Raw genomic sequence first — 11,932 nt, forward strand, 5'->3', positions numbered from 1 at the left:
TTTCAGTCCGCTCCTTTAACCGTTGAGCTATCGAGGCTCTATTGCAGCGGTTCCCGAATTCTTTTGGCTTCGGAACCCTTTTTGTTTCACCATTTTTCGGCGGAACCCTAGCTTTTAGTAAGAAGTAAACTAAAGACGGAAATACACTTACATCTCGTGGCGTGTGGTAGCGCGCCAGAAGCATATCGGTTTCATACATTTAATATGGTTAAAGACATACTTGTATGCCTTGTCGTGTCACGTCCTGTCAAATGTATGAAAACGTATGATCCTGGCGCGCCACGACATGCCACGCCACGTAAGTATATTTCCGCCTTAACAGCAACATTTTTTTTTCGTGAAATCACACCATCTGAGGCTTTTTGGATTGGTGTCCGCAAAGTTTGATGTTAAGAGAAAGACTTTTTAAGATAAAAATATTTACTTAGTTAGAAGAAAAGGTAATTACAAAAATTTTAATGTGATGAATGAAATCTCTTCATAGTTTTCCTTAAAATTACATCGAAGTCAGGTTTTATGTCCGACAATTGGATGCGGAGGTCTGGTGCAGCATTCAACCTACTCCTAAACTTATTTTTCGTGTAGGCGTACGCTGAAAACCCAGCCTCGCATCTGTAAGTTGTCACAAATGGGAGTAATGCTATGATAGCTTTTTCAGCAATGCCCGGGTATTCGTTTTTCAGGCCAATCCAAAATTGACTCGGGTTCATGATAGCTTCAGATTCGAAAAGTTGTTGGAGTGTGGATGAATTTTTAATATCAATTAAATTTTCATATTCCAATACAGTCAGTGTTAAAGGTTTGGTACTAATCCTAAATGGATTTCGGACCCATTCGATTTCCCGTAACCGAAGCTTTTCTTCTGGAAAATATTCCTCCAAAGATGTTTTTAGGTTTGTCAAATGTTCACGTATACTTATCTCTACGTCTGTAGCGATTTGAAGATGATTATATTTTTTGAGAAATTGCTCAAGTAGTGGAAAACACTCATACCTTTTTTGTCCAAGACATTCAATCCACAAGGCGATTTTCTCTTTCAATGAAGATACTTTGTCACTCACTGTAAATATGGTTATCATTCTTCCCTGCAAAGAGCTGCTCACTGTGTTCAGTTTATCAAATATGTCAGCCAAATAAGCCAATCTCATCAACCATCGCTCGTCTCGTAACAGTTCAAGATAGCTAGCACTTGCAGGCGAAGGAAGGGTCTGTAAGAAAACTTTCAGTTCATCGCGCAATTCATATAATCTGTTTAAAACCCTTCCTCTGGAAAGCCACCTCACTTCCGTGTGTAGAAGGAGTGATTGATGCTGACTTTTCATGTCTTCACACGTTTTTTTGAATAGCCTTGACTGCAGTGGACGTGTTTTCACAAAATTGACGATTTGTACGGCTTGATCAAGGACTTGTTTTAAATCAGATGGCACTCTTTTCACGGCAAGAGCATGACGATGTAAAATACAATGACTGCTAGTACAATTTTGCGCAACAGTTTTAATTCTTGACACTGTTCCTTTTACTTTACCAATCATGGCTGCAGCTCCATCGCTGCATACATCAATACATTTATTCCAATCAATTTTGTTTTTTTTCATGTATTCATCAATAACTTTAAAAATTTCTTCTCCAGTTGTATTGGCCTCCAAAGGAGCACAGAGAAACAAATCTTCTTCGATAGATTCTCTGTATGGATATCTGACAAAAACTAGCAGTATTGCTAGTCCGGCAACATCCGTACTTTCGTCCAGTTGCATTGCAAATGCATTGCTCTCTTTCAATCTATCAATCAATTCATCTTCAATGTGGTCTGAAATCTTATGAATACGGTCAGATACGATGTTGTTCGAACACTGTACCGTTGCCACTTTCTTAGCTGAATCCTCTCCAAGCAAGCAGGCAACAACTTCAGTCATGCATGGTTTCAAAAAATCCTCGGCTATTGTGTGAGGTTTTCCAGCTCGTGCAATCTTATAACTTAGCATGAATGAGGCTTTCGTGGCGTTTTCATTATCAGTTTTTGCATATTTTTGTAAAGCGGTCACACCTGCTTGATGTACATCTCTTTGTCTTTCAAAAAAACTAATGTTTTTATTTTTGAGGTGAGGATGATTAGTATCAAGGTGACGCTTAAGCTTTGCAGGTGCCAGGGAGCTATTCAACAAAATCTTGCTGCAAACAACACATTTTCCATCAGGATTTTCAGCATTCCCTATCGGTATAAATCCATAGGACAGATAGGACTCATCATATTTTCTCTTTTTTGAAGATATTCCCGCTTGACGTTCAGTATGGTCGGTAGTAGATGGTATCACTGTGTTTTGCTGATTTTGTTCAACAAAAGTGTCTTCCGTACCAATACCCTGAAAAAAAAAATGCAATAAAAAACAGTTCGTATAAGCGCGGACACATACGTGTAACTTTAACAAATTGAAATAAATTATAAAAAATAGAATTAAGTTCTTACTGAACAACTAGCACCACTGGTAATTTCCGTTTTTTTTTCAATTGTCTCTCCTTCTGGTGAAGATGAGACTTGGTCAAAAGCTTGATTAGATTGATAAGTATTAACATTACTGTCCACAAAGCTAGCACCACGTTTCCCCTTAGCAATCCCAGGTTTTAGCCATTTATCCATCGTGAACTGTAAGTAAAACACAGCAATATTTTAGGCAAAAACGACCTGTTTTTGTGGAACTATTATAAGTAGCATTTGATTTATCATTATAATACGTAAAAATAATAAAAACATACCTGCTTAAAACAGTGCTCGTAAAACTATAAACAATCACTATCTAGGTACGGAATTTATTCTTAGCTTATTTTCGAGTTTTAAAATTTGGTATCAAAAACTTGATCACGTGCAGTCCTAGTAATCGTATTGACTCAACTGAATGGTCGCAAGCTGCCGCGGTATGCCGCGGGCGGCGGGAGAGCGACGAACGGCGCGGGCGGCGGGAGGACGACGAGCGGCGCGGGCGGTGGGAGGACGACGAGCGGCGCGACCGGGCGACGCGACACGTGACACGCACAGCGTACCTACCTACCTACATGGCGCCTAAATGGAATTTTGGAATGCAATATTTTAAAACAAGTTGATTGAAAATGAATAATAAATTACGTCAATTTAATATTATCACAAGTGAAACGATTTACAATATGGAAATCTTGAATTTTCGCGGAACCCCTGAGGGTCTTTCACGGAACCTCAGGGTTCCGCGGAACACCTTTTGGGAACCGCTGCTCTATTGCATCTCTATCTTATTTTTTATTTGCACTGGTTGAACTTTGAACTCAAGTCTGAACTTTGAATGTAAACCAGTATATTAATTTTTAATTCCTATACCTACCTAGAGCTATGAAGTGGCTACTTCAACATCCAATGGATGTGGCCTATAATAATATTATAGTCTAAGATCCTAGGGTCCCAGAGGTTACCTACTTATTTTTGAGTGACGTGTGGGAATTCAGAGATCAGTTCACATTATCATCTGAGTATTTCGATTTGGATATCATAGTTAATTACTTATCATTTTATAATTCAGGACTCGTGAGGTATACTTACTGACTATCAAAGTCTATATAGAAATAACTATACCTATCCCCTTAGATTATAAACAAAGTACCTAGATAAGATTCGCGATCAAATTAAAAAACTTTGCTCGATTATTACAGTTACGAAATTATTCTATTGAACTTTTTAAACTGCAAAAAAGCAAATATTTTGCTGGGCTCATTGCATAATAATTAAGTGTTAATATTAATAAGAACGTTTTAAAACCGGTGTGAATGAATAATTAGAAGAGCTGGTGGAATGATCAGATACAAAGCGAGAGAAGTTAATTTCTGCATGTTTTAGCCTACAGTAACTAGATAACTGGCCTGGTACCACCCAGTACTCCTTACATTTGATATCGCATACAAAAACAGGTTGTCTGACTTGTGGACAATCCCAAGCTAACAGCTCGTTGGAAAGCCTGGAGCACCGCAGAGACTTAAACTCCCTTTGAGTGTTCTATCACTTTTATCATGAGGAGTGGATCCCATTAGATTTCAACATAGGGTTATTCTTATTCAAGGGCTGGATCCTGGTAGGTAGGTACCACCTACCTATTTTGAATAAATGGCTTTGACTTTGGCTGTCTCAATTGAAAGAGAACTTTCCTCTTTCACGTTTTTACGGATTTTGTCAAAAATCAAAATACCTCCTGTAAACAACCCTCCAGCTCTTGGACCATAAAATTTATGTATTTTCTGCGCTGAAGTAGTTGATTCCCGAATGTCATCAAGGCGAGCGGGTTTTGACGGAGTCTGCATAGTCGGAGTGCAATTTCGCCATGTTCCAAGTTTTGCTATATTGCTTGTTGGTCTCGTTGGCTATACTGGCTATAATAGAGATCCTCAAATACTGTAAAGGAGGTGGAGAGAAGAGAAGAAATGCATTTATATGGAATGGTAAGTGACATACGAATGACTTTACAGACAGTATCTTTGAGGCAGCATAGATCTTTTGTTTAACACAAACAGAAAGTCTTAACATTCTATTTCTTCTCGTGATTCAAGAAATGTCTAGGTTCTGGTTCAGTTTTTTTTTCCAGTCGTGCAAAGTCTTATCTGCTTCTGTGGCGATGCGATAAAAGCTGCTGAGTTTCTTGCTTCTTGCGGCTTTTCTCAGTAGGATTCCTTTCTTATCCAGTGGTAGAGTCTTGACATATCATAAGTGGCACAGGTTACCTACATAAAATAAATGAATTCATTTCATTTCAATCAAGCCAAATGTTAGTCTTGCATATTAAATTCTAAAAAAAATGCCTGCGAGGATTTAGGTTTTTTAAAAAATTCTTTGGGAAAACCGGGAAAACTTTGATTTTCCGGGATAAAAAGTGCCTACCCTGTTTTAGAGTTCGGCATGCAACTTGCAAGCTATCTCTGTAGGTTTTAGGTACCTACCGAATTTCGTATGTGAAAATTCGATAAGCGGTTTAAAACGGAAGGGGTAGGGTACCTACCTACCTTCTTAACCTATGGGTAGGTAGGTACCTATGGGTTCTGTGGTCTCGCACTACACTTTAAAGCTTTCAAAAGTAACACATCTGGGAATCAAACTGGAGCTTGTGCTGATATGCCAAGGATTTCATTTTTTTTACTTTAGTCTTGTAGCTTTGTATACTTAGGTACTAATTATATAGGTTTAGGTCATAGTTTAATGTCAATGAACTTAATGTCTATAAAGAGGAAATTAATTTGTCCATTTTTAAGCGATTTAAATCTTATCAGGACGAGTTTGACTGGTGTGTGGAGAGGTGGTTTTACTGTATTTAACTAAGGCCAGCCGCACATTGTCTACTAAAGGTAGATTTGACGGTACGCGACCGCGACGCGCGACTGCTACACGCGACATTAAAGTGCCGTGCGATTATATTATGCAGTCTCCATGCGTCGCATTTTACATGCGCGTAAAGGAAATTGAAGTGTCTGTCTACACAATCAGGGGGCACGGCAGTGCCCCCGCCAAGACGAGCCAAACGCGGCGGCCGGGGCGCTACGTACCTTTTTCTCGAAGTGTTTCGCCGTATTTTCGACCCGTCATAACTTCGGTCTGGATAACGCTAGAAAGCTGAAATTTTCAGTATAAGGTGTCCTCAGCAAATTTACCAAATATACCAAATATCAAATATCTAGCTTTTATGGTTACAGATTTATTGATACCTAAAATACGCCGATTTCGTCCCTCACTGATGATCATCAAAACCTCTACTCAAAACCTCTAAGGTACTTCCCGAAGTCCTAGAAGACTGAAATTTGGTATGTAGACTAGAAATTGCATACAAACTACAGGAAAATTAAGACTTTGGAAATTCCCCCCCTCTACGCCTCTTATGAGAAAAGCAAATCTGTAAATTCTGTCGCTAGAATGCTGATATTTTCAGGATAAGATGTCCTTGACAGACTTATTAAACGCACTGAGTATCAATTGTCTAGCTTTTATAGTTTCAGATTTATTGACAGTCAAACTTCTAGTCTGTAATTCTAGGGCACTTCCCGAAGTCCTAGAAGACTGAAATTTGGTATGTAGACTAGAAATTGCATACAAACTACAGGAAAATTAAGACTTTGGAAATTCCCCCCCTCTACGCCTCTTATCAGAAAAGCAAATCTGTAAATTCTGTCGCTAGAATGCTGATATTTTCAGGATAAGATGTCTTTGGCAGATTTATTAAACGCACTGAGTATCAATTGTCTAGCTTTTATAGTTTCAGATTTATTGACAGTCAAATTTCTAGTCTGTAATTCTAGGGTACTTCCCGAAGTCCTAGAAGACTGAAATTTGGTATGTAGACTATAAATTGCATACAAACTACAGGAAAATTAAGACTTTGGAAATTTCCCCCCTCTACGCCTCTTATGAGAAAAGCAAATCTGTAAATTCTGTCGCTAGAATGCTGATATTTTCAGGATAAGATGTCCTTGGCAGATTTATTAAACGCTTTGAGTATCAATTGTCTAGCTTTTATAGTTTCAGATTTATTGACATTCCAAACCTCTAGTCACAAATTCTAGGGTACTTTCTGAAGTTCTAGAAGACTGAAATTTGGCATTAAGTAGGAATTTCAACAATTATGAACAACAGATAAATTAAGACATCGGGTCTCCCTTCATCCCCTCGTATATGAGATGCATATCTGTAAAATCTGTTGCTCGAATTCTAAAGTTTTCAGGATAAGATGTCCGTGGCAGATTTATCAAACGTACCAAGTATCTGTGTTTCCTGAAGTCCTAAAAGACTGAAATTTGGTATATCCGCTTCAAAATTGAGTTGCAAGATTCCACCTGAACAAACATATTTACATACGAGTACATTGCAAGTTGAATAAAAGCTTTTAAAAAAAGAGGTAACGATAGTGAGTGGGCCATGAAAAAGATGTACCTACAAAAAATAGATCCAAAAAAATCTAGGGCACCTGCCAAAAAGAAATGAAATCCCACCAAAAACATTTCATGTAAAAAGGTAGCCAAGACTCACAAGTTCATAATGTTTTCACTGTTAAAAAGTTATGAGATCTCTAGTAGAGCCAAGCCCCTAGCTGAGCTTAGATTTGTGCTGGCCATGGGACCTATCCCAAGTCCAAAGTAATATAGCTCTTAAATGTTCTTGACTGTATCAAATTTATAACAATAAATAACAAATCACTCTACTTACAAGCTCTGATTCTACAAACCCTATATCTTGGTAAAAAAAGTACGGCTTGGCCGTTTACAGTTCGTGGATTTTTTATCTGAAATGACATCTAAGCCCGGAATTGCTTCTGCGACCATCACGAAGTACAATACAAATTAGTAATTGTCGAACAAACTATTCCTTAAAGCCTTAAAATATGTTATGTCATGTAATAGTTTTATGAACATTAAACGGCCAAGCCGTCCTTTTTTTACCAAGATGTAGGGTTTGTAGAATCAGAGCTTGTAAGTAGAGTGATTTGTTATTTATTGTTATAAATTTGATACAGTCAAGAACATTTAAGAGCTATATTACTTTGGACTTGGGATAGGTCCCATGGCCAGCACAAATCTAAGCTCAGCTAGGGGCTTGGCTCTACTAGAGATCTCATAACTTTTTAACAGTGAAAACATTATGAACTTGTGAGTCTTGGCTACCTTTTTACATGAAATGTTTTTGGTGGGATATTAAAGTCCATATTTGCATGGAACGCATTAACAAGGGCCCAGTCAGGAATCGTAAGAGGATGCCGCCTCACTCAAGCGTACGCGCCGCATGCTGCCGGCTTTTACCGGTCAGCGCCGCCCGCGCTTGCATACCGCGGCACGTTCTTTTGGCTCTCATGATAGAAATGGAGACCTGACTGCGACGTGGCACCGTCTGTTCACTCAAAAAATGCGGAAGCATGCTGTGGCACCCAATAGCATGCGCTAGCATTCCACTGCACTTTTTCTATTGGGTGCATATGCATACGGTTCCACGTGTTTTTGTGGGTCGCGTTTGGTGTGAATCGTAATTAATACTCTCCATATATTTCTATGAATACAAAGTGTGGTTCCCAAGTTTAGCATGTTGAGCAAAAATCTCAGTAGGTAGGTGTTAACCATTTTGGGTCACCAACCAATCACAAACGCAACTATGTTTCGAATGTTTTTGAAAACATGTTTGTGATTGGTTGGCGACCCCAAAACGGTTAACGCTGAGGTACTGAGATTTTTGTTTCCGTCATTTGTATAGGATTACGTAACCGAAAGAGCCCTATACTAATTTCTCTCCGTGGATATGCGTCGCAGCACGGCCGCCGGCCAACCTTTAAGCTAGCCAGTCGCAGTCGCTCCGCGCTGCCTCGCGCGTTGTGTGTGTTCAGGCTTTAAAGTTTATAAAGGTGGCTCGTAAAGTAGTTTCAATCATATCCAATTGTTTCAGTAATCAACTGAAGTCTCATTGATCACGTCACAGCAGCCTACCTACCTTAAGATGACCTCTTTGACGCAGCTGTGTCAGATTGAACTGTGGCTGTATACTGTAGCGGTCAGCTGCTCGATTGCGGGAAAACTGCATCAATCATTATTACAATCGCAATCGTCGTGATTGGCTAAAATGGTATTCTTGTTCCAACGATACGTTGTAGCCAATAGTAGGCGAGCATCAACCAATCAGAGATTACGATCGTGACATTGTAGCTGTCACTCTACCGCAATCAAGCCGCAGTTCAAAGTTCGAATCCCGGTTAGGCTAATTTGGAATGTATGACTAATTTAGCTTATAGGCTTTGATTGTGGCATAATATTTTCAAACTATAAAGCCAAACCTTTCATTTATTGGCGCTATGATAACTATTAATTAGGCATAATACAAACAAAAAAAAAAGAAGTTAATTTAAGTATTATATAATTAGGTGCATACCTACCTACTTGGCAATAGTATGGTAGGTACTTATTGTAAAAAAATTAAATTAAAAATTTAAAAAACCCCCGACACATAAACCTCTAAAAAGTAAAAAAATAATAGGTAAATATGTATGGGCCCTTTAAGAATAGTATAAATAGTAAAGTTTTATCCAAGCGCTCGTTGCGCCAGGGGACCGCTACCTATCATAAACTATGAAAGTCATCTGTTGTAGAAAAAATAGTCTTTAGCGGTCCCCCGACGCAACGAGCGCTTGGATAAAACTTTACTATTTATACTATTCTTAAAGGGCCCATACATATTTACCTATTATTTTTTTACTTTTTAGAGGTTTATGTGTCGGGGGTTTTTTAAATTTTTAATTTAATTTTTATTTCACGCTTTTTAAACTTTATTCATAAATTACCGTTTATTTGTGCCATTCTAAAACCCAATTTCTATAATAATATAAATCCAATAAGGCAGCTAATATCTCTTCAAAAGTAACATCAATGTTATGTTAATTATACGTTCCATGAAATATTTTTGACCGAACATCACTAAATCAAGAATTAGGTATCTGAATGACTCACATAGTTTAACACGACCAAAACGAAATATCTGTTTCTAACATGTCGTTGCTTTAAAAATGTACCCATTTTACGTAGTCGTATAATAGTTCGCTTTTCAAGATATACCTACGATTAAATTGAAATCGACTTTCACCCGATGAAATAAGGAATAAAGTGGCTTGTATTTCATTTTGTTTGTTATTGCATGTCAAATATTTTTATTTGACATAACTTTCAAAAACCGGTCAAGTGCGAGTCTGCCTCACACATGAAGAGTTCCGTACAAGTTTTTTTTTATGTAATGACAATTCAGTTGTCGGATTTTTCTCTTTACTTGGGCCACAGGAGTAGAGTGCTTGGGCTATAAGATATTGCTACCTGCCTTTCATGATTCTACGTAAACGGGAAGTACCCAATTTATAAGTTTTGATTCTGAATTCTCTTGAAAAATGACACACAGACAGACAACGAAGTGGTGAAGGAAAACACCGTCAGGAAACCTGCATGCTTGAGAGTTGGCCATAATGCTCCCTCAAAGGTGCGTGAGGTGTGCCAATACGTGCTTGGCCAGTGTGGTAGCTTCTCATTCTGAGAGGAGACTTGTGCTCAGTAGTGAGCCGGCGATGGGTTGATCCTGATGATGATGAATTTTAAACGTATTTTGTCAAAGTAAATAAGCTGAGTTCAAGCAGATAAAATAAAAAGAAGGTGCGCCTAATGCATCATCCAAACCTGCGCGACAAAGCGACTACGATGCGGGAACCTCAGGCGCGCGGAGGGTCATCGCCTCCTACGATATTTAATGGTGCCATGCACACCTACGCGACTACAACAGTCGAGGCTACCTACAACATCTTTTTTTTTCTACAGATACCTACTGAACCCTAAAAATAGTTTGACTATGGTTTGGGTTTGGGTTGATTGTTCGTGGCCTTTGGTTGACTGTTGGATATTATAATTGAATTGATGTTTTCTCGTTTAACTGTGATTATAATATTTTATAAATTAGAAACTCCGCGCCTACGATCCAAAGTATCGGAGTTTTCCAAAACATTATTTTCAAATAAATAATTATGTATCTAGGCAACGTCCATCTTGACAACTTGACATTTGCCAATTGACATAATATTATGAACCTCTGTTACAATAGTGAAAGATCCCAGGGCCACCAGCCGTCACGTATTTTCTGACGAACGAAATGTGGACGATTGAGTAGTGTTACTATGTACTAAGAACGCATGCCTACAGACCTGCTAGCTTGCTTAGATGGCCAATTTTCAGGTATCAGGTACATAAAAACATTACTTACCTCACGTAAATTTTCAATTTTTTTTAATTTTAGCAGATTTTTTTCAATATTAATAATTAATTGACATAAGTAAACTATAAGAGAGTGAGAGAGAAGTCAATATATCCTAATACATGTCTTACTCAGTCTCATGCGCGTAGAATATAATGATGCCCTCGCGCTCAAACCCACAGAGGCATTAAAATTGAATTTAGGGGATGATTGGCCCTCTGGATCGGTCTGTCTTCTTGTAAAAAAAGATTTTAAAATAGTTGTCTGGTGGACATATATAAAAATGGAGCATCAGAATTTACGTGCAGTTAAGTAATTACTTATTTTGGGAGCTTTAAAGCGTCTGCAAAGCAATACAGCCGACGCGGGAAGTGTCTGGGAGTATTGGCGACATATTTTTAAGGATATTGCCTAAAATATACGTAAAAATCAGTTTGGCGAATTTACGTGAGGTAAGTAATGTTTTTATGTACCTTGATTATCAGATACATGAAAATTGGCCGTCTAAGCAAGCTAGCACGTAGGCTAGGCATGCTTTCTTAGTACTTACTAACACTACTCAATCGTACATATTTCCTGTGTCAGAAAATACGTAACCTCTGGTGGTCCTGGGATAAAAGTTATAAGAAAACCAGAAAAGAGCTGATAACTTCCAAACGGCTGAACCAATTTTTTTGGATTATAGCTAAGAACACTCTCGATCAAGCCACCTTTCAAACAAAAAAAACTAAATTAAAATCGGTTCATTCGTTTAGGCGCTACGAGGCCACAGACAGATACACAGATACACAGATACACAGATACACAGATACACAGATACACAGACACACAGATACACAGATACACACGTCAAACTTATAACACCCCTCTTTTTGGGTCGGAGGTTAAAAATTTCATCGTTTCAGAATACTTCACAATATTTTTTTTTATTTTCAGAAACTTTGAAGAATAAGCTAGAAGCCGTCAAGGTCGGAAATGATGAAGAGACGCGGGTGCTTGATGAAAAGTTAGACGACAAAAACAGTGAAATCTAATAAAATTAAGATGATTTAACCTACCTCACCCATCTTTGAAGAAACTTGATAATTCAAAATTTATTTTTCTTAATAAATTCATTATTGTGAGATAAAAATGTTATCGACTTTAAGATTTAATTAAAATTAAGTAAACTATGTT

General features: G+C 38.0%; 1 protein-coding gene across 1 annotated transcript; it reads right to left on the minus strand.

Moving 5' to 3' along the window:
- Positions 1–338: 338 nt before the first annotated feature.
- On the minus strand, positions 339–3,239 carry LOC123864618 (zinc finger BED domain-containing protein 5-like). Its single transcript, XM_045905204.1, has 3 exons — positions 2,752–3,239; positions 2,465–2,641; positions 339–2,360 (listed from the first exon to the last, which is right to left on the minus strand). The coding sequence occupies exons 2-3, from the start codon at positions 2,633–2,635 to the stop codon at positions 456–458; spliced, it is 2,076 nt and encodes a 691-aa protein (XP_045761160.1). The 5' UTR covers positions 2,636–2,641; positions 2,752–3,239; the 3' UTR covers positions 339–455.
- Positions 3,240–11,932: the final 8,693 nt, after the last annotated feature.

The sequence above is a fragment of the Maniola jurtina genome, chromosome 1 (assembly GCF_905333055.1).
Source record: "Maniola jurtina chromosome 1, ilManJurt1.1, whole genome shotgun sequence".
Taxonomy (NCBI): Eukaryota; Metazoa; Arthropoda; class Insecta; order Lepidoptera; family Nymphalidae; genus Maniola; species Maniola jurtina.

Bases quoted from the DNA above. Each gene is read 5' to 3' on its own strand.
- LOC123864618 (XM_045905204.1), bottom strand. From the start codon at position 2,635: ATGGATAAATGGCTAAAACCTGGGATTGCTAAGGGGAAACGTGGTGCT. The intron at 2,361-2,464 runs GTAAGAACTTAA...TTTTTTTTTCAG, and splicing joins CCAGTGGTGCTAGTTGTTCA to GGTATTGGTACGGAAGACAC.